The following is a 20,936-nucleotide window of genomic DNA, read 5'->3' as shown; positions in this document are numbered from 1 at the left end:
CAATAAAACTGGTGCTAAATATGAGGGGATGGGCAATTTTTATCTGTAATCAGTGCACTTGTCTGCCACCAGTTCTGATCCTAAAAGACTATGAGGCCTCACGTTTACAATCAGGAGACCCTCAGGAGGCTGTGTGTTGAGCGCCATGAGGAACTCGGAGACAGCTATGATGCGCCTAACAGCTCTCAGACATGCACCCTTATCAGCGCCATTTGGTGCGGCTCAAAGTGTAAACGACCTGCCCAAAGTCACCTAGCCAGTAAGTAGGGGAGGCAGGGCTTGGAGCAGTGCTGGGCTCCAGAGCCCAATGGTATAAACACAGTTCCCACATCTTTTTTTCTTTTGTTGAGACAGTCTCACTCTGTCACCCAGGCTGCAGTGCAATGGTGCTGATCTTGGGTCACTGCAACCTCCACCTCCCAGGTTCAAGTGAGTCTCCTGCCTCAGCCTCCTGAGTAGCTGGGATTACAGGCACATGCCACCATGCCCAGGTAATTTTTATATTTTTAGTAGAGACAGGGTTTCGCCATGTTCGCCAGGCAACAAAGCCAGATTCCCACTCTAAAAAAACGGAAAAATTAGCCAGCTCTGGTGGCACACACCTGTGGTCCCGGCTACTCAGGAGGCTGAGGCGGGAGGATCATTGAGCCCAGGAGGTCAAGGCTGAAGTAAGCTTTGATCATACCACTGTACTCCAGCCTGGACAAGAGTGAGACTCTGTCTCTCTCTCTCTCTACACACACACACACACACACACACACACACACACACACACACACACACATAAAAGAACAGCTCCCAGGTGTGGAGCAGCACACCCCATTGAATCCTTTCCACACCCCTTCCACATCAACATTACAATTACTGCCATTTTCCAGATGTCCATGCTTGAGGGCAGAGTTTATGTGCCTAGAACCCATGACCTGCAGGAAGGAGACCTGGGCCCCCCGTGCCACCTACCTGACTCCTAAGCTTAAAATAGAGTAGCCCTCTGCCAGGCGTGGCGGCTCACGCCTGTAATCCCAGCACTTTGGGAGGCCAAGGTGGGCAGATCACCTGAGCTCAGGAGTTTGAGACCAGCCTGGCCAACATGGTTGAAACCCTGTCTCTACTAAAAATACAAAAATTAGCCAGGCGTGGTGATGGTCACCTGTAATCCCAGCTACTCGGGAGGCTGAGGCAGGAGAATCACTTGAACCCGGAGGGCAGAGGTTGCAGTGAGCTGAGACCGTGCCACTGCACTCCAGTCTGGGCAACAGAGCAAGACTTTGTCTAAAAAAAATAAAAATAAAATAAACAGTAGCCCTCCGTGCGTGTTATGCACATAGAGCATCGAATTTAATCTTCAACAAGCCAAATAAAGGAGATACCACCAATGGAACTATTATTTTCTGGAGGAGGAAACTGAAGCTCAGAGATGTCCGTTGCCACAGCCACAAGGAGGGCAAATACTCCACAAGGGTTCACATCGCAAGGGCCAGGATGTGTATTAAAACCCCTTCCCAGCAGAGGGCAGTACAGTGTCTCATCCCAGCAGAAAAGGTCCTTCATCCCACCCCTCTAAACACAGGAGCCAAGGGTGTTGACAGAAGGGCACCCTTTGTACCCCCACAACTCCTATAGCTTAACATGGTCCTGATGGAAGAGGCGGAGCCAGAACTTGAATCCACGAGTGGTTGCCTCTAGAGGCGCAAAGGCCAGCATCAGAGGACCCTGTGGTAGCCGGGAGCGGAAGGTTCATGTTCTGCAGGGGTGCCCAGCTCACCGTGGCCCCAGCTGTCACTTCTTCTTCTGCACGTGGCCACAGTCGTACTTGCCACGCACAACGGTGAGCTTGACGCCCGGCAGGTCCTGGGTGCGGCCGCCCTGCACAAGGACAATGTGGTGCTCCTGCAGAGTGTGACCCTCCCCGGGGATGAAGCAGACGACCTCGCGGCCCGTGCTGAGCCGCACTCGACAACACTTGCGATTGGCCGAGTTGGGCTTCTTGGGCTTGCGGGTGAACGTGGACAGGACGACACCCTTCAGCTGCGGCCGGCCTTCCGTGGGGCCCAGCTTCCGAGGCGGCCGCTTGGGAGGCCCCAGGCGGTGCATCTGGTTCAAAGTAGCCATGGAGCAGGTGGCCCAGAGCCGGGGAACCAGAGCTGGGCCTGGAGAGGGCCGAAAGCGGTTATTACGGCAGAGAGCAGATCTTAGTGTAGTATCAACTCAATTTTGGTGTCTTAGGCATTGTTTCAAGCACTTTACAAGGATGCATTTGTTCATGTCTAGTGTTATTTACAGACAAAAGTAACTCTTCTTTATTATTCAAGGAAGCTTTTTTTTTTTTTTTGAGACGAAGTCTCGCTCTGTTGCCCAGGCTGGAGAGCAGTGACTCAATCTCAGCTCACTGCAACCTCTGCCTCCTGGGTTCAAGCAATTCTTCTGTCTCTGTCTCCCGAGTAGCTGGGACTATAGGCACTCGCCACCACGCTCGGCTAATTTTTGTATTTTTAGTAGAAACGGGGTTTCACTGTGTTGGTCAGGCTGGCCTCGAACTCCTGACCTCGGCCTCCCAAAGTGCTGGGATTACAGGGGTGAGCCACCACGCCCGACCAGGAAGCATTACTTTTAATGCTGTTTAAAATAATAGGCTCAGTGGCTCATGCATGTAATCCTAGCACTTTGGGAGGCTGTGGAGGGAACACTTGGGCTCAGGAGTTAAGGCCAGACTGGGCGACACAGGGAGACCTCCGTCTCTACAAAAAATACCAAAAAGTTAGCTGGTTGTGGTTCTGCAGGCCTGTGGTCCCAGCTACTTGGGAGACTGAGGCAAGAGGATCACTTGAGCCCAGGAGGTCGAGACTGCAGTAAGCTGTGATCACACCGCTGCACTCTAGCGTGGGCAACAGAGGGAGATCTTAAATAAATAAATAATAAAACTGACCGAAACTCCGCTTGATACGCAGTAGCCCTCCATGCAGCTGCTTCCCACCTCTAGCAGCCCGAGCTCCGCCAAAACCCCACCGTGTTTTTCCACCCCCGTTTCCCTCGGGGCTCCGACGGAGGCACAAAAGTCCCAGAGCGAATAACCCTCCTCCTCTAGCCTCGTTCCTGAAGCCCGAGTCCCTCACTTACCACAAGTTAGGGACGTGTTGAGGCCACGGAGAAGGCCAGACCAGGACATCCTGCCTCCTGGGCCGCCCCTGTGGTAGGGATAAAAGACTCAGAAAGGAGGGAAAAGTGGCCGATCTGCAAATGCTGGCCGATCCGCTCTCAGGACCTTCTGGGTTAAACCAAAGGAAATACCTCTATAGGTCTAACCAAAGGCCCTCATGGTGCTAATAGAAAGTGCCTCCGTAAATTTAGCCTCGCTCTGAGTGGGCTCCCGAGGACCCAGCCACTCTTGCCTGCACACAGGAAGAAGTGGGAAACTGGGGAGAGGGCCTGGTAGATTTGGAGGACCCCAGGATTCCACCAACCTCACGGGCCCTAGCGGTAAGGTCGCGGACACGATGAATCCTGCCTCTAGCCTCTTCCGGGCGCTATCCGTGCAGGGATTGGCTGGTTCTGCCTTCACGTCACTGAAGAGGCGGGACACAGACGACGATTGGGCGACTACCGACTCTATCTCGGGCGACCTTCCCTCAGGATCTGATTGGCTCGTCACGATCAGGATCGCTGCTTTGCAATTGGTCTAAACGCAGAGTGGGCGGGACGAAGTGCCGCCTTGTCCCCGGTCCAAGATGGCTGCGTCCATGGCGCGGCGCCTGTGGCCTTTGCTGACTCGTCGGGGTCTCCGGCCCTATGGAGGCTGGATCGCCAACGACAGTCCAAGGAGAAGTTTTGCTACAGAGAAACGAAACCGGAACCTCCTGTATGAGCATGCGCGCGAGGGCTACAGTGCACTCCCTCAGCTGGCCATAGAGTGGTTCTGCGCATGCCCAGAAGAAGCCGCACGCGCCCTGGAGCTCCGCAAGGGGGAGCTGCGGTCGGCGGACCTGCCCGCTATCGTGAGTGTGCCTGCGCCGGCCGGCCTGAGCAGGCTGTTTGTTTTGCGGAAGAATTGGGTCTGCAAGATGCCCTCCGGCAGGGGGCGAACCTATTGTAGGAATTTTAGTTCCTTCCCAAGTTAGCCAACGTCTTGTGCATGGCACCCACTTATGTGCCAGTTGTCCAGTGAGTGCTGAGGCCTTACTATGTGCCAAGAATGCCTACTGTGTCCTAGACACGCATTATGCGCTTGGTTCATACTGCTCACTGGTCGTCTAGGAACTTGCCATGTGACATTGCCCTCCGTGCTCCAACTTCATGGCAGCCTTTCCCTAAGACCACAGAGGAAAATGGGGAGCCAAGTGTGAATCGGACGGGGTCAGGGCTGGGGTGTGATGGAGCTCTTGCCTTTGGAGAGTGAGGTAGGGAGAGGTCTGCACCTCCGCCACACGTAGCAGGCAGTTAAATAGTTACTTAATGAATGAATGAATCCATTAGTGGATGGTTCTATTAACCTGATACTTAAGGTGCAACTGGTATGTTGAATTATGTGGTGAATAATAATAAAATTGCTAGCACTTATAAAAGGGAATTAGGACCGAGTTCACGATATCTCTGTGTTGAGGTGCTAAGGATAGTGGGGTCCTCACGTCTTCCCATTCCTCTCTTGGACTCCCCTACCAGCCTGTTTGAAGTGCTTTATTCACTTTAACCTCGTTTAATTTTCACAACAACTCTATGAAGTAGGTGCCATTATTTCTCCCATTTTATCAGAGGAACTAAGGCTCCGAGAAGCTAATTCACTTGCGCTAGGTCGTGCAACTGGGAAGTGGCAGAGTGGGAATTTTAACCTGTGCGTTCTGGCCCAGAATCCACTTTTTTTGGTTGTTTTTTTAAGAGATAGGGTCTTGTTCTGTCGCCCAGGATGGAGTACAGTGGTACAATTCTAGCTCACTGCAACCTTGAACTTCTGGGCTCAAATAATCCTCCCACTCAGCCTCCTGTGTAGCTGGGACTGCAGACAGATACCACCACACCCGGCTAACCTTTTGTATTTTTTGTTGAGACAGGGACATACTATGTTGCCCAGGCTGGTCTTGAACTCCTGTGCCCAAGTGATTTTCCCACTCTGGCCTCACAAAATGCTGAGATCACTGGCATGAGCCACCACACCCAGACCCCACAATCTTAACTACCCCACTGTGCCCTCTCATGATCTGAGTTCACAGTCTAGCAAAAGACTTTTTTTTTTTTTCTGAGATGGAGTTTTGCTCTTGTCCCCCAGGCTGGAGGCCAGTGGTGTGATCTGGGCTCACTGAGACTTCCGCTTTCCAGGTTGAAGTGATTCTCCCGCCTCAGCCTCCCGAGTACCTGGGATTACAGGCACATGCCACCACACCTGCCTACTTTTTGTATTTTTAGTAGAGATGGGGTTTCACCATGTTGGCCAGGCTGGTCTCAGACTCTTGACCTCAAGTGATCCACCTGCCTTGGCCTCCCAAAATGCTAGGAGTACAGATGTGAGCCACCATGCCCTGCTAAAAGACATTTAACATACAACTGTACATATATACTAATTACAATCTCTGGTAAATTTGACTACCTAGAGTAATCGAATTCATAGAGACAGATATACACTCATTATAATCTGTGGCAAATGCTGTGAAGGCAAAGTAGAGGACAGCCTGGGAGGACTTCTCAGAGGAGGTGGCATTAAACAAAGATCTGTGGATTGAGAAATTGCCAGGGAAGAGGGGAGAAGAGTATCCCAAGTAGGGGACCAGAATATACAAAAGCCTGGAGGTAGGGTGGGAAATTCCATTTGATGGCCATGTAGATAATTTAGAGCGTCACATCCTTTAGCAGGGTTTTTCAAACTTTGTGGCCAAGAGTAAGAAACACATTTCACATCCTGATGCAGACACACACCCAAAATTGAAACTAGTTTCATTAACAATGCTTGCTCTTACCATGTGTGATGCATTCTTGTTCTTTAATTATATTCTCTTTCATTTGTAAAGTGCTAGTTGTTTTTTTTGGGGGGGGAACGGTTTTTTTTTGTTTGTTCTTTTGAGACCGTCTTCCTCTGTCGCCCAGGCCTGAGTGCAGTTGCGCAATCTCGGGTCACTGCAACCTCCGCCTCCTGGGTTCAAGCGATTCTCGTGCCTCGGCCTTCCAAGTAGCTGGGGTTATAGTCGTGCACCAACACACTCGACTAAAATTTTTAGTAGACACAGGTTTCGCCATGTTGGCCAGACTGGTCTCGAACTCCTAACTTCAAATGATCCACTTGCCACGGCCTCCCAAAATGCTGAGATTACAGGGGTGAGCCACCGTGCCTGGCTACTCTCTTCATTTTCAAAGTGGTAGTTTAGACATCATTTGAGTAGCTACGTGTTTTTTGTTTGTTTTTTTGAGATGGAGTCTTGCTCTGTTGCCCAGGCTAGAGTGCAGTGGCGCAATCTTGGCTCACTGCAACCTCTGCCTCCTGGGTTCAAGCAATTCTCCTGCCTCAGCCTCCCAAGTAGCTGGGATTACAGGTGCCCGCCTCTACCCCCAGCTAATTTTGTATTTTTAGTAGAGACGGGGTTTCACCATGTTGGCCACGCTGGTCTCGAACTCCTGACTTTGTGATCCACCCGCCTCGGCCTCCCAAAGTGCTGGGATTACAGGTGTGAGCCACCGCAACCGGCCTCGAGTAGCTATTATTAAAAACAAAACAGAATATGACAAGTGTTGGCAAGAATTGTGCTGTGGAAATGTCGAAATCGTTGTGCATTGCTGTTGGGAATGTATATACAAAGTGGTACAGCTGCCATGGAAAAAAGTATGGCAGTTCCTCAAAAACAAAATTTTTCTTTTTTTTTTTTTTTTTTTTGAGACAAGGTCTCACTCTGTCACCCATGCTGGAGTGCAGTGGCATGACCTTGGCTCACAGCAGCCTCTCAGGCTCTGTGAGACTTCCCAGGCTCAGGCACAAGCAATCCTCCTACCTCAGCCTCCTGAGTAGCTGGGATTACAGGCATGCGCCACCACAGCTGCCTAATTTTTGTATTTTTAGTAGAGATGGGGTTTCACCATGTTGGCCAGGCTGGTGTACCAAGTTCCATGGCAGCTGTACCACTTTATATACACTCCCAACAGCAGTGCACAAGTAACTGGGATTAGAAGTGTGTGCTACCATGCCCAGCTAATTTTTGTAGAGACAGGGTTTCTCCATGTCGCCCAGGCTGGTCTCGAATTCCTGGGTTCAGATGATCCACCTGCCTCAGCCTCCCATATTATGTATATTTTAACCGTTTTTTTGTTTTTATGACAGGGTGTCAATCTGTCACCCAGCTAATTTTTTTTTAAGTTTTTATTTTGTAGAGAACGGGTGCTATGGCTCACACCTGTAATCCCAGCACTTTGGGAGGCCAAGGCAGGCAGATTGCTTGAGGCCGGGAGTTCCAGACCAGCCTGGCCAATATGGTGAAACCCTGCCTCTATTAAAAAATACAAAAATTAGCCAGGTGGCAGTGGCGCGTACCTGTAGTCCCAGCTACTCAGGAGGCTAAGGCAGGAGAATCGCCTGAACCTGGGAGGCAGAGGTTGTAGTGAGACAAGATCGTGCTACTCCACTCCAGCCTGGGTGACAGAGTGAGACTCTGTCTCAAAAAAAAAAAAAATTTTTGTAGAAGCAGATCTCCCTATGTTGCCCAGGCTGGTCTGGAACTCCTGCACTCGCTCAAGCAAGCCTCCCACCTAGGCCTCCCAAAGTGCTGCACCCAGCCATGATTTTTTAAAGTGCTAGTTTAGAGATTTTTTTTTTTTTGAGACAGAGTTTCACTCTTGTTACCCAGGCTGGAGTGTGTAGTGGCACGATCTCGGCTCAGTGCAACCTCCGCTTCCTGGTTTCAAGTAGTTCTCCTGCCTCAGCCTCCTGAGTAGCTGGGATTACCGGTGCCTGCCATCACATCTGGGTAATTTTTGTATTTTTAGTAGAGATGGGATTTCACCATGTCGACCAGGCTGGTCTTGAACTCCTGATCTCAAGTGATCCACCCACCTCGGCCTCCCAAAGTTCTGGGATTATAGGCATGAGCCACTGTGCTCGGCCAATATGTCTGAATTCTGGGCACTGTGTGGCCAGCTGAACCTCAAGGCACTCCAGTACTGAAGGGGAGGAGGGGAGGATGGCCATGAGGGCTAGGCAGGAATCTCTGCCTCACTCCACCGCAGGTCCAGATGGCCAGTGGGCTCGAGAGAGAAGGGTAGGGGCGATGGCTGCTTCACCTCCTTTCCTCTTACATCCACCCCAGATCTCGACATGGCAGGAGTTGAGGCAGCTGCAGGAGCAGATCCGGAGCCTGGAGGAAGAGAAGGCAGCTGTGGCTGAAGCAGTGCGGGCCCTGCTGGTGAGCGTGGGGACCTGAGTAGGTGGGGAGTGGCCGCAAGGGTGTCTCTGGACACAGATAACAGGAAACTGAATTTAAAGAGGTTGAACAGGCTAGCGTGGTAGCTCACGCCTGTAATCCCAGCTACTCGAGAGGCCTAGGTTGGTGGATCAACTGAGGTCAGGAGTTTGAGACCAGCCTGGGCAACATGGTGAAACCCTATCTTTACTAAAAATACAAAAATTAGCCGGCATGCTGGCAGGCATCTGTAATCCCAAGTACTTGGGAGGCTGAGGCAGGAGAATCGCTTGAACCTGGGAGGCGGAGGTTGCAGTCAGCCGTGATGGCACCCCTGCACTCCAGCCTGGGCCACAGAGCGAGACTCCATCAATGAATAAATAAATAAACAAACAAACAAGCCTGAACAACATGGACATGCATTACCTCACACAGCGAGCCGTACAGGGCCCTGGCATCCCTAGGGTTGATTAATTAGCGGTTCTTCCAGCATCCCCGGCCCAGGTCCTTTCCTTCTCTCTGCACCGGCAACTTCACTGCACTGATCTTTCCTCAGTTTCCCCATCAGGGTTTCCAGATGGCTGCTGTAGTCCAGCATCTCCTCACATGACTATGCCAGGGGAAGGAGACGGAGACTTCTCTGGCTTGAGTTCCTTTTTCAAGAGCAAGTACACCTTTCCTGAAGCATCTAGCAGAGTACCCTCATGTCCCCTGGGCCCAGACCCCCACTCACTCCAGCTGTCAGCCAGAGGAATGGAGTTCCAGCAGCCAGCATAGACTGATCAGAGGCCAGCGTCCAGCTGGGCCCACTTCCCCTAAAGGGTGAACTGAGTCAGAGTTCTGTGGGGAAGGAGGAAGAAGGCATCTTTATTTGATTTTTATTTTTTTGAGACCGAATCTCACTCTGTTACCCAGGCAGGAGTGCAGTGGCATGATCTCGGCTTACTGCACCCTCCGCCTCCTGGGTTCAAGTGATTCTCCTGCCTCAGCCTCCCATGTAGCTGGGATTACAGACATGTGCCACCACGCCTGGCTAATTTTGTGTTTTTAGTAGAGATGGGGTTTCACCGTGTTGGCCTCATGACTTAGAACTCATGACCTCAGGTGATCTGCCTGCCTTGGACTCCTAAAGTGCTGGGATTACAGGTGTGAGCCACGTGCCCAGCCTGGAAGGAGGGATTTTGGGTTGGACAACCAACAGTGTCTGCCACAGAGGGCTTAAAAACAATCATAAAAACAACAGCAGACCTTTGTGTAGACATCGCTATGCACCACACCAGGTGCTTTCCGTACTCTTAATCCTCACAACCATTTGTGACATAGGAACAATACAAACCCAGTTTTACAGCTGGGAAAAAGTGAGGCCCTAAGAGGGCCTAAGTGGCTGGGTATGGGGGTACGCGCCTGTGGTCCCAGCTACTCTGGGGCTGAGGCAGGAAGATCGCTTGAGTCCAAGAGTTTGAGGCTGCAGTTAGCTATGATCGCACCATCACACTCCAGCCTGGGTGACAGAGCAAGACCCTGTCTCAAAGAAAAAACAACCAGAGCGGGGCGCGGTGACTTACTCCTGTAATCCCAGCACGTTGGGAGGCCGAGGCAGGCGGATCACAAGGTCAGGAGATCGAGACCATCCTGGCTAACACGGTGAAACCCCGTCTCTACTAAAAATACAAAAACTTAGTTGGGCGTGGTGGGAGGCGCCTATAGTCCCAGCTACTCGGGAGGCTGAGGCAGGAGAATGGCGTGAACCCGGGAGGCGGAGCTTGCAGTGAGCCGAGATCGCGCCACTGCCCTCCAGCCTGGGAGACAGAGCGAGACTCCGTCTCAAAAAAAAAAAAAACCAGAAAAAGTACCTAAGTCTCACAGGCAGGAAGTGGGAGGAGAGGCAAGGTTCGCACCCAAGCAGTTGGCTTTTACCACTCTGTCTGGAGGCCTCTCCCACCGAGAATCACATCTCCCAGTACCTACTGAGTGGCCAGCCTCGGGCTGTCTACGTCATGGATAGTCAGTGAAAGCAACACAATGGATCATTTCATGTTCTTTGAGTGCTAACTCATCTTCTCAGGAAAGCTGCACAACAGCCCTGACCAGGGAGGTCCTGTTATCATCCCACTTCACAGATGGGGATACTGAGGCTCAGAGGGGGCAGAGATTTGCCCAAGGGCTCACAGCATGTAGGTGCCCAACATTCAGACCCAGGCTGTTCGATTCCCTCAGCTGCTTAGGATCATGGAAGGTTCAGAATGTCAAGGGGCCTTGGGTGCAGGCCCTCAAATGCACACTGATAGACTTTACCTCTCCGAGCCTCCATTTTCAAATCTACAAACAGGGTATATTAGTCCATTTTCTTCTTCTTTTTTTTTCTTGAGACAGAGTCTCACTCTGTCACCCAGACTGGAGTACGGTGGCATGATCTTGGCTCACTGCAACCTCCACCTCACAGGTTCAAGGGATTCTTATGCCTCAGCCTCCCGAGTAACTGGGATTTACAGGCATGTGCCACCATACCCGGCTAATTTTTGTATTTTTAGTATAAGGTTTTAGAGACGAGGTTTCTCCATGTTGGCCAGGCTGGTCTCCAACTATTGGCCTCAGGTGATCCGCCCACCTCAACCTCCCAAAGTGCTGGGATTACAGGCGTGAGCCACCACGCCCGGCCCTATTTTCACACTGCTATAAATAATACCTGAGACTGGGCTGGGCGCGGTGGCTCACGCCTGTAATCCCAGCACTTTGGGAGACCAAGGCGGGCGGATCACGAGGTCAGGAGATCGAGACCATCCTGGCTAACACGGTGAAACCCTGTCTCTACTAAAAATACAAAAAAAAATTAGCCGGGCATGGTGGCGGGCACCTGTAGTCCCAGCTACTCAGGAGGCTGAGGCAGGAGAATGGCGTGAACCCGGGAGGTGGAGCTTGCAGTGAGCCGAGATCGCGCCACTGCACTCCAGCCTGGGGGACAGAGCAAAACCCCCTCTCAACAAAAAAAAAAAAAAGAAAGAATACCGGAGACTGGCTAATTTATAAAGAAAAGCGGTTTAATTGACTCACAGTTCCATGTGGCTTGGAGGCCTCAGGACACTTACAATCTTGGCAAAAGGGGAAGCAAGGCACTTTCTCTTCCATAGGGTGACTGGAGACAGCCAGAGGGGGTAACTGCCAAACACTTTTAAACCATCAGATCTCGTGAGAACTCACTATCACGAGAACAGCATGGGGGAAACCGTCCCCAGGACCCGATCACCTCCCACCAGGTCCCTTCCTCAACAGGTGAAATTACAATTTGAGATATGATTTGGGTGGGGACACAGCCAAACCGTTATCACAAGGTTTCCATGAATGCCTACCTCCTAAAGTGGATTATGAAGAAATCATGGCATGGGAGAGCCCTGTACATAGAGCCTGGCATGGAGGCAGCACTTCCTACACGGAGCTGTAGCTGTGATTACTGTTAATTATCTTGCCTCCTTGTAGTGTTAGCAATAGAGAAACGGAAGCACAGAGTTGCAGAGGGACCCAGCTAGGCACTGACAGAGCAGGAGACTAAGATCCTCTGGCCTTGTTTGACCTTTCACTCTTTTTTCTCTTCCCCCCCCCTCGACTTTATCAACCTAATCACCCACCCTGTCTCTTTTCTGCCAGGCAAACCAGGAGAGTGGTGAAGTGCAGCAGGTACTGTGGAGAGTTGATGTCCTATCCAGGGTTGGGGGTGGGCAGGGAGGATACCCTGCCAGTCACTATTCCACTTTTGTAACAGAAAACAGCTCAAACAGGTCTAAGGGAAAAAAAAAAAATAGGCTCTATTGATGCATGGAACTAAAACTGGCTTTAGGTACGGCTGGATCCAGGCGCTGGCTCCATGTTTGGTCCTGTGTTCCTCCCATTCCCAGGCCAGCTTTCTGTCCTTCTGTAAGTGGGAGGCAAAGTCAAGCACTTTCCTGTTAGCTCCGGTTAAAGTCCTGGGGCTGATTCTCATGAGTTCAGCTGGCGTCAGGTGCCTGTCTCTGAGCCAGTCATTGTGGCCAAGGCAACAGAATGTTCTAGCTGGCCAGGCCTGATTCTTTTCCCCACGAACCTGCCATGTGATGGTGAGGGAAGTTCCTGCAGAGACATTCAGGATGCTGGGTCTGGAGAAGAAGTATGAATGTCCACCACAGGGGCTCTGCCAGTCAGGATCAAGGTCTCACACTGGTTGAAGGAGTCCTGACCCTCTCCCGGGCTGACCCCACCTGTGCTGCCCCCAGGACCCCAGGTACCAGGGTCTGCGGGCACGTGGCCGGGAGATCCGGAAGAAGCTTTTTCCCCTGTACCCCAGGGAGGCCCAGCTTGAGGAGCAGTTCTATTTGCAGGCGCTGAAGCTGCCCAACCAGACCCACCCAGACGTGGTGAGCACCGTGCTGGGTGGCAGGGAGGCCAGGGGCCCGCCTAGTGCCACCTTCCCGTGACTCCTGCTGTCTCCCTGCAGCCCATCGGGGATGAGAGCCAGGCTCAAGTACTCCACGTGGTCGGAGACAAGCCAGGTGGGCCACAATCCCAGGCCTGGGAGCTGACAAGCCCTGTGGTGTGGGGGTTCTGGGGTCTCGGGGTGGGGGCCCCTGGGGTTTGGGAACATGTCTGGAGCCTGGAGAACTCCTGGCGGTACAGGAGGTGGCTCCAGCTTCCTGCCTTGGCCTGGCTCAAGCTGTCCCTGAGAGGCGGCCCTTGGGTTTTCATTGTTGTGTGATTGTATTGTATGTGTATGAGTGTATGTTGTGTATGGTATGTGTTGTGTGACGTGTGTCATGTGTGTATCTGTGTGCCTCTGTATCTGTGTGTGTGTGTCTGTATCTGTGTGTGTGTATCTATGTGTGTCTGTATTTCTGTGTGTGTATATCTGTGTGTGTCTATGTGTGCCTCTGTGTGTGTGTGTATCTGTGTGTGTATCTATGTGTGTGTGTGTCTGTGTATCTGTGTGTTTCTGTGTGTGTATGTCTGTGTCTGTAGCTCTGTGGCTGTGTGTATGTGTATATCTATGTCTGTGTGTATCTGTGTGTGTGTCTGTGTGTATGTGTCTGTCTCTATGTGTCTGTATCTGTGTGTCTTTGTGTATATCTGTGTGCGTGTCTGTCTTTGTGTGTCTGTCTGTGTGTGTCTGTCTCTGTGTGTGTCTGTAGCTGTGTGTGTGAGTGTGGGTGAGTGTGTGTGTGTCTCTGTCTCTGTCTCTCTCTCTGACCCCCCTGCTTCGGTCCCTGTCTCCGGGGCTTTTTCTCTCCAACTCTGTGCCTCCTTCTCTCTGATTCTCCTCCTCCCCTCCTCGTGGTGTTTCCTTCTCCTCTGGCCTCTCTCCTGTGTCTAATTCTGCCTTCCCCACCCCCTCCTCTTATTCCCGTCTCTGCCTCCTCTCATTTCCTCTCCCTGTCTCTGCTTTTCTCTCCCTCTCTCCGTCTCTCTTTTCTTCCCTTTGCTCACTCCCTTTCCCTCTCTTTCCATGTCTTCTTCTCCCTTCTCTCCTGCCCTTCCTTTACTTTCTCTCACCATCCCTCCTCCCTGCTGTCTCTGGAAGCTTCTATCTGGGCCGTGTCCCTCTCTCCCCACTGCCTTACACCGGTGCTTTTCACCCACATCCAGCTTTCTCCTTCCAACCCCGAGGCCACCTGGAAATTGGCGAGAAACTCGACATCATCCGTCAGAAGTGAGCCCCCCCCGGCTCCCAGCGCCCCTCTCCCAGCTGCCAGCACCCCGACAGCTGGCTCCTGCCTCATTGGCTTCAGCGTGAGATGTGGAAGTGCCATGAATCTTTGATGCCCCAGCCCCACCCAGTAGCTGGGCCTCTTCCCCCGGGTGTTTGCGTCCCCACGTTCCCTGCCAGCCTGGCCCATGTGCACCCACCTGTCTGCCTGTCTCCTAGGCGCCTGTCCCACGTGTCTGGCCACCGCTCCTATTACCTGCGCGGGGCTGGAGCCCTCCTGCAGCACGGACTGGTCAACTTCACATTCAACAAGCTTCTCCGCCGGGTATGGGCCAAGATAGGAGGGCTGCCTGGAGGGGGTGGCATCGAAGCTGAGCTCAGAGGGCCCAGCAGGGATGGGGATGACCTCTGCTCTGCTCTAGTCACTACTCTCAGAGCTTCATGTGCATCATTGACACATTCAGTCCTTACAACAACTTTATGAAGTGGGTGGTGTCATCATCCCCACTTTAGAGAGAGGGCTTGAGGCCCAGAGAGGGGAGGTACCTGGCCCAAGGTCCCACAGCCAGTCTGGAGCTGGGCCTAGAGCCTGTGCTTGGAATCATGGCACCTCACTGCCTGCTTGTGGTATAAAGGGAGCATTTGGGAATCATAGCATCCATTGAAACATGGCAGGGACTGGTTACATGGAGCACTGGTCACAGTGAGGGACTCAAACATTTCCAGAGGGTACTAGGGAGCCATGGGAGGCTTTTAAGCAGGGGAGGGTGTGGCCAGATCTGTACTTTTTTTTTTTTTTTTTTTTTTTTTTTGAGACGGAGTCTCACTATGTCACCCAGGCTGGAGTACAGTGGCGCAATGTTGGCTCACCGCACTGCAACTTCCACCTCCTGGGTTCAAGCAGTTCTCCTGCCCCAGCCTCCCAAGTAGCTGGCATTACAGGCACATACCACTATGCTGGCTAACTTTTTTTTGTTTTGATGGAGTTTTGCTCTGTTGCCCAGATTGGAGTGCGGTAGCACGATCTCCATGCCGGCTCATTTTTGTCTTTTTAGTAGAGACGGGGTTTCGCCATGTTGGCCAGCCTGATCTCAAACTCCTGGCCTCAGGTGATCCGCCCACCCCAGCCTCCCAAAGTGCTGGGATTACAGGTGTGAGCCACTGCGCCAGCCCCTGCCTCAGTTTCGTCTGAGGAGGAAGGGGCTTTGGAAGCTGCTGGCTCCCTCTGCAGCACCCCTTCTTCGGGGCTGAGTTTGGGGTCTGGGTCTGGTAGGGGTCCCAGCTCTGCTCACTCATCCTCTCCCCTGAACAGGGCTTCACCCCCATGACAGTGCCAGACCTTCTCCGAGGAGCAGTGTTTGTGAGTGAGGCCTCTCTGCTCTGCTCCCGTCACCCACCTGGGTGTCAGGCCCTGTCGTGGGTGCCCGAGGCAGGGAGACCTGAGGAGACCGCCCTGGGGTTGGGCTGAGGGGGCCGGGCCATACCAGGGAGGCCAGGGTGGCTCCAGATGTGTCCAGGGGAGGAGCTGGGGTTGTGACTGTAAAACGAGAGAGGCCAGGGTTACCTGTCCCCTGACCCCTGTGGCCTGGCTGCCTCCCCCAGGAAGGCTGTGGGATGACACCAAATGCCAACCCATCCCACATTTACAACATCGACCCTGCTCGCTTCGAAGATCTCAACCTGGCTGGAACAGCGGAGGTGGGGCTTGCAGGTGAGGAGGTGGGTGGTGGGTGGGTGGTGGGGAGGAGCAGGAGGATGTGGAAGGACAACTGGGAGCATCCAGGCAGCGCAGGGGGTGACCACCTGCCCAGAGCAGCTCAGCAGCCCCAGGGCCAACATGTACGGTTGTGTAGGTTGTTAACTGCACAGCAGTACAGTGACAGTCCAGCCCTGGGCCTTGACCTGGGGTTGCATCCACCAGAGGGAGTGCCTCTTACTCTCCCAAACGCTTCCTCTGGGCACTGGCAGCCCTGGCTCACCCTGTGGTCTCTCTTCCCAGGCTACTTCATGGATCACACTGTGGCCTTCAGGGATCTGCCAGTCAGGTGACACCTGGTTTCCTTAGACCTTGACCCTACCTGTGACAATCACTCTTCCCTCCTTGACCTGACTTTCCCTGCTCTCTGCCAGGATGGTCTGTTCCAGCACCTGCTACCGGGCGGAGACAAACACGGGACAGGAACCCTGGGGGCTGTACCGAGTGCACCACTTCACCAAGGCTGGTGTCGCTGGGACTAAATGGGGCTGGGGTGGGGGGTCACCCCGAGAGCTCAGAGCCTCCTGACTCCTGTGCCCTCTGTCCCAGGTGGAGATGTTTGGGGTGACAGGCCCCGGGTTGGAGCAGAGCTCACAGCTGCTGGAGGAGTTCCTGTCCCTTCAGATGGAGATCTTGACGGAGTTGGGCTTGCACTTCCGGTGCGGAGAGGGGCCGGGGTCCCAGGGATGGCGGGGGTCGGGTAGGGGAGGGATGGGGGACTGGCTAGCTGCTCCTCGATCTGGAACCACCTCTCCAGCCCCCTTGTTGCCCCCATTTTCCTGTACAAGGATTACAGGAGCATATACAGGATCCCAGTCTGTCTGCCGTGGGCCAGTGGCCCCTCACAGGACTGTAATAGAAGCATGAACGGCACACAGTGTGCAGGGTGGAGACCCAGGCTTCTTTCCTCCTGCTGCTCCCCCTCTCTCTGGGCCACTGCCTCATCTGTGTAGCCCAAGATGCTTTTCACCTTCCGGCGGGAAGTGGGGGTGGGAAAAGGGGGAGCCAGAGGTTGTGACCTCCACTTCCTCTCACCCTGTCAGTCACACGCAGCTTTCAAGAGAGGCTGACAAATGTGGACTTCTTTTCTGGATGACCCATTGTAAAAAACTGGGAGCATAGGCCGGCTGTGGGGTCTCACGCCTGTAATTCCAGCACTTTGGGAGGCCATGGCAGGAGGATTGCTTGAGGCCAGGAGTTAGAGACCAGCCTGGGCAACATAGCGAGAGCTAGTCTTTACAACGTTTTTTAAAATTAGCCAGGTATGGTGGCACACACCTGTGGTCCCAGGTACTTGGGAGACTGAGGCAGGAGAATTGCTTGAACCCAGGAGGTGGAGGCTACAGTGAGCTGTGGTCATGCCACTGCACTCTAGCCTGGGCAACAGAGTGAGACCCTGTCTCTAAAAAATAAATAAAGGACGGGCATGGTGGCTCACACCTATAACCCCAGCACTTTGGGAGGCCAAGGCAGGCGGATCACCTGAAGTCAGGAGTTCGAGACCAGCCTGGCCAACATGGTGAAACCCCATCTATACTAAAAATATAAAAATTAGTGGGCCGTGGTGGCACACACCTGTAATCCCATCTACTCAGGAGGCTGAGACAGGAGAATCACTTGAACCTGGGAGGTGGAGGTTGCAGTGAGCCGAGATCACACCACTACACTCCAGTCTGGGCAGCAGAACTAGACTCTGTCTCAAAAAAGAAAAAAACTGAGGGTGCCTAGAAGGTGCAAATGTGTGAATGGCTGCTGTGAACAGCCGGCGGACCCTGCCACGTGCCTTTCCTCCGCTCCCATCAACCTCTTTTGTGCCTCCTCCTCCATATGCGACCTTCACCATCACCACCCCTGGCCTCACAACTCTCTCCTTTGCCACTATCATCTCCTCCTTTTTATTTGTTTGTCTTTTGAGTAGATGAGGTCTCCCTATGTTGCCCGGGCTGGTCTCAAACTCCTGGGCTTTTTCCTGCTTTTTGGCTGCTTTCTCTTCCATTGTTTCCATTTCTTCCTCCTGCTCCTCCTCTCACCCGCTGACCTTCCCCACGCTTTTGTCCGTGGCTGCAGGGTCCTGGACATGCCCACCCAGGAACTGGGCCTCCCTGCCTACCGCAAGTTTGACATTGAGGCCTGGATGCCAGGCCGAGGCCGCTTTGGAGAGGTGAGCCCTGTGCCGCTGGGGACGGGGTGGGCAGGAGGACAGGCCTGCCCCCAATCCCTGATCCACTCAGCCTGCCGCTCCTCCACGCCAGGTCACCAGTGCTTCCAACTGCACAGATTTCCAGAGCCGCCGCCTCCACATCATGTTCCAGACCGAGGCTGGGGAGCTGCAGTTTGCCCACACGGTGAGACCCACACAGCCTCCTGCCCGCGTGCCCTCACCCGCAGCCTCTGCCACCCTAAACCCACCCACCTTGGCTTCTCCCCGGGCCCAGCTTGGGGTGGGCACCTGGTTCCGAGCATGGCTGTCTCGCAGGTGAACGCCACCGCCTGTGCTGTCCCCCGCCTTCTCATCGCACTCCTGGAGAGTAACCAGCAAAAGGTGAGGGGTGGCGGGTCCCACTAAGGCGGCTCAGTGCGGGGGAGGGCTGGGACATCTGCAGTGTCCTGAGGTCTGCTCTGTCCCCAGGATGGCTCAGTGCTCGTGCCCCCTGCCCTCCAGCCGTACCTCGGCACCGATCGGATCACAGCCCCCACCCACGTGCCTCTCCAGTACATCGGCCCCAACCAGCGCCGGAAGCCTGAGCTACCTGGCCAGCCTGCTGTAAGCTGAGAACCCACCCTCGGCAGCCCTAGAGGGCGTCACTGCTTCCTGGAGCTCAGGAGACCCCGGACACCTGGGACCTGTGCTCCTGAGCCTGTCCTGACATCTGCGTTCCTCCCATCAGCTCCACGCCCAGGCCCCTAGACCCTGGGGTCCGCCTCTCCTCTGTCTTTGCTGCCTGAGTCAGTCACTGACCCTGTTATCATTGAGGGGTTCCAGTGGGAAACAGGACCTCTGGACTTTACGGTTCTGGGGACAGGAGAAGCAGAGGAAGAGGCCTCCATCCCTCTTTCCTTCCCTCCCACAGTGCTGAGCAAAAAGTCCCCAATAAATGGTCAGGACAAAGGCCTCTGTGGATCTGTGCACAAGGCAGATGCCCGGCTTTCCAGGAGCTGCTGGGCAACTGCTCAGAGGCGCTGTCCTCAAAGGGTCTGTGGCTGCAAAGACCGTGGCTGGAAGTGCCCAGCCACCCCCCAGTGCACATGGAGGCTGGCCTGGGGGCCACCAGGGGAGCTGAGAGGATGCCGAATTCTCTCCCTCCAGGACAACCCAGAACAGAGTCACCCTCTGAGGGTTCCTTCGAGCTGACCCCGGCCCCAGCCTCACCCCTCAGTCCCCAGCTCCCCACACAGCTGTCCCTTCCGCAGCTCCAGGTGGAGGCCCAGTGGGCATCGCAAACTCAGGGAAGCCACCTGGTTCTCTGATCGCTTTGCCTGCACCCGCTCTTCAGGCACGCCCATCCCAGGACATTTTCCTGGCTGCCCAGGCCATAACCCTTCAGGTTAGCCTCGACTTTTTTGTCATCCACATCCACTTCATTAGCAACCCTGGCAACACCACCTTCAGAATATTTCCAGAATCTGGCAAGGTGCAGGGGCTCATGCCTGTAATCTCAGCACTTTGGGAGGCCAAGGCAGGCGGATCACCTGAGGTCAGGAGTTCAAGACCAGCCTGGCCAACATGGTGAAACCCCGTCTCTACTAAAAATACAGAAATTAGTCGGGCGTTGTGGCGCATGCCTGTAATCCCAGCTACTCGGGAGGCTGAGGCAGGAGAATCGCTTGAACCTGGGAGGCAGAGGTTGCGGTGAGCGGAGATCACGCCACTGCACTCCAGCCTGGGTGACACAGCGAGACTCCGTCTCAAAAAAGGTTTCCAGACTCTGCCCACTGCTCTCTCCACCCTGACCCCACCTTGGCCCTGCTCCCCGATCCCTCCCCTTTGGTTAACCCTGGAAGCCTTCTCACTGGCTCCCTGCTCTCCATCCTCGCCACACAGCCAGAGGGACCTGTGAGCGCCTCAGTTTGGTGACCCACCCCTCCTCAGAGGTCTGTGGCTTCATCTTAAGAGTAAAAGCGGAAAGTGGTCATCAAGGCCCCTAAGACCCCGCCTGAGCCACTCCGCCTTCCTCTTTGGCCCATCTCTCTGTCTTGTTTGATCCACCTGACCCGCCTTGCTATTGAAACTCTCCAAACTCCTTCCTGCATTTGCATCGGTGAGTCTCCCTCCCTGGCTATCTCTCCCCTAGATGGTGTGTGCTGGCCTCCATCTTATCACTCAGGCCTTAGCTCAAATGTCACCTCTTCCAAGAAGTCTTCCATGACCACAGTGAAACCCCCGCAGCACTCTATCTACATCTGAGGTACTTTTTTTTTTTTTTTTTTTTTTGAGATGGAGTCTCACTGCCTCAGGCTGAAGTGCAGTGGTGCGATCTTGGCTCACTACAACCTCTGAGAGATTCTTGTGCCTCAGCCTCCCGTGTAGCTGGGATTACAGGCAAGTGCCACCACGTCTGGCTAATTTTTTGTATTTTTAGTAGAGACAGAGTTTCACTATGTTGGCCAGGCTGGTCTTGAACTCCTGACCTCAGGTAATCCGCCCTCGTTGGCCTCCCAAAGTGCTAGGATTATAGGCATGAGCTACCACACCCAGCCTGAGATACTGTATTTTTTACTCATTTCTGCCTTCCTTAATATGTATTGATGTGTGTCAGATACCAGCTCCAGGAGGGCACAGGTATCCACCAGCTGGCTCACTGCTGTAGCTTCAGGTCTAAAAGAGGACCTGGCATGTAGTAGAGGCTCAATAAAAATTACTGGACTGAAGGTGCTTGGATGTGCGCAGTTCCCAGTACCAGGTACTTCCCTAAATGCCATACACACAACTATTTAATCCTCACTGTCCACCTGTGGCGTAGGTTGTCACCAACCCTATTTACAGTGAGGAAACAGGTCTTAGACAAGTTAAGCAGATGTCCTGGGCTGCACGGCCGGCACGTGGTGGAGCTGGGGCTTAGGCCAGAAGCCAACTGCAACCTCTGAGGAGGCAGGTTTATGAGACCCACTCAGCCAAGCATAGTGGCTCACTCACGCCTGTAATCCC

The 20,936-nt window shown here is 53.6% G+C and overlaps 2 protein-coding genes across 7 annotated transcripts; one reads left to right on the top strand and one right to left on the bottom strand.

The window, feature by feature from the left end:
- Window positions 1-1,461: 1,461 nt before the first annotated feature.
- Window positions 1,462-3,552, bottom strand: MRPS12 (mitochondrial ribosomal protein S12). Its single transcript, XM_017887410.1, has 3 exons — window positions 3,462-3,552; window positions 3,118-3,185; window positions 1,462-2,150 (listed from the first exon to the last, which is right to left on the bottom strand). Exons 2-3 carry the CDS (start codon window positions 3,164-3,166, stop codon window positions 1,780-1,782), a joined length of 420 nt encoding a protein of 139 aa, XP_017742899.1. The 5' UTR covers window positions 3,167-3,185; window positions 3,462-3,552; the 3' UTR covers window positions 1,462-1,779.
- A 17-nt stretch (window positions 3,553-3,569) lies between these two features.
- SARS2 (seryl-tRNA synthetase 2, mitochondrial) lies at window positions 3,570-20,196 on the top strand. 6 transcript variants are annotated; one of them, XM_017887397.1, is made up of 17 exons: window positions 3,645-3,992; window positions 8,274-8,369; window positions 12,009-12,038; window positions 12,611-12,751; window positions 12,832-12,886; window positions 13,974-14,037; window positions 14,254-14,359; window positions 15,347-15,394; window positions 15,637-15,745; window positions 16,034-16,079; window positions 16,165-16,252; window positions 16,340-16,449; window positions 17,858-17,951; window positions 18,043-18,135; window positions 18,267-18,332; window positions 18,420-18,554; window positions 20,083-20,196. In XM_017887397.1, exons 1-17 carry the CDS (start codon window positions 3,726-3,728, stop codon window positions 20,155-20,157), a joined length of 1,623 nt encoding a protein of 540 aa, XP_017742886.1. In that variant the 5' UTR covers window positions 3,645-3,725; the 3' UTR covers window positions 20,158-20,196. The 6 variants fall into 6 exon arrangements, with proteins under 6 accessions (XP_017742889.1, XP_017742886.1, XP_017742887.1 ...); XM_017887398.1 differs by lacking the exon at window positions 20,083-20,196 and adding an exon at window positions 19,098-19,469; XM_017887402.1 differs by lacking the exon at window positions 20,083-20,196 and adding an exon at window positions 12,199-12,275 and having other exon boundaries at window positions 12,682-12,751; window positions 18,420-18,900.
- Window positions 20,197-20,936: the final 740 nt, after the last annotated feature.

The sequence above is a fragment of the Rhinopithecus bieti genome, unplaced genomic scaffold (assembly GCF_001698545.2).
Source record: "Rhinopithecus bieti isolate Rb0 unplaced genomic scaffold, ASM169854v2 scaffold_15776, whole genome shotgun sequence".
In the NCBI taxonomy this organism is placed as follows: Eukaryota; Metazoa; Chordata; class Mammalia; order Primates; family Cercopithecidae; genus Rhinopithecus; species Rhinopithecus bieti.
Note: the sequence above shows the minus strand (reverse complement) of the source record. Positions and strands in the feature narration are given on the sequence as shown.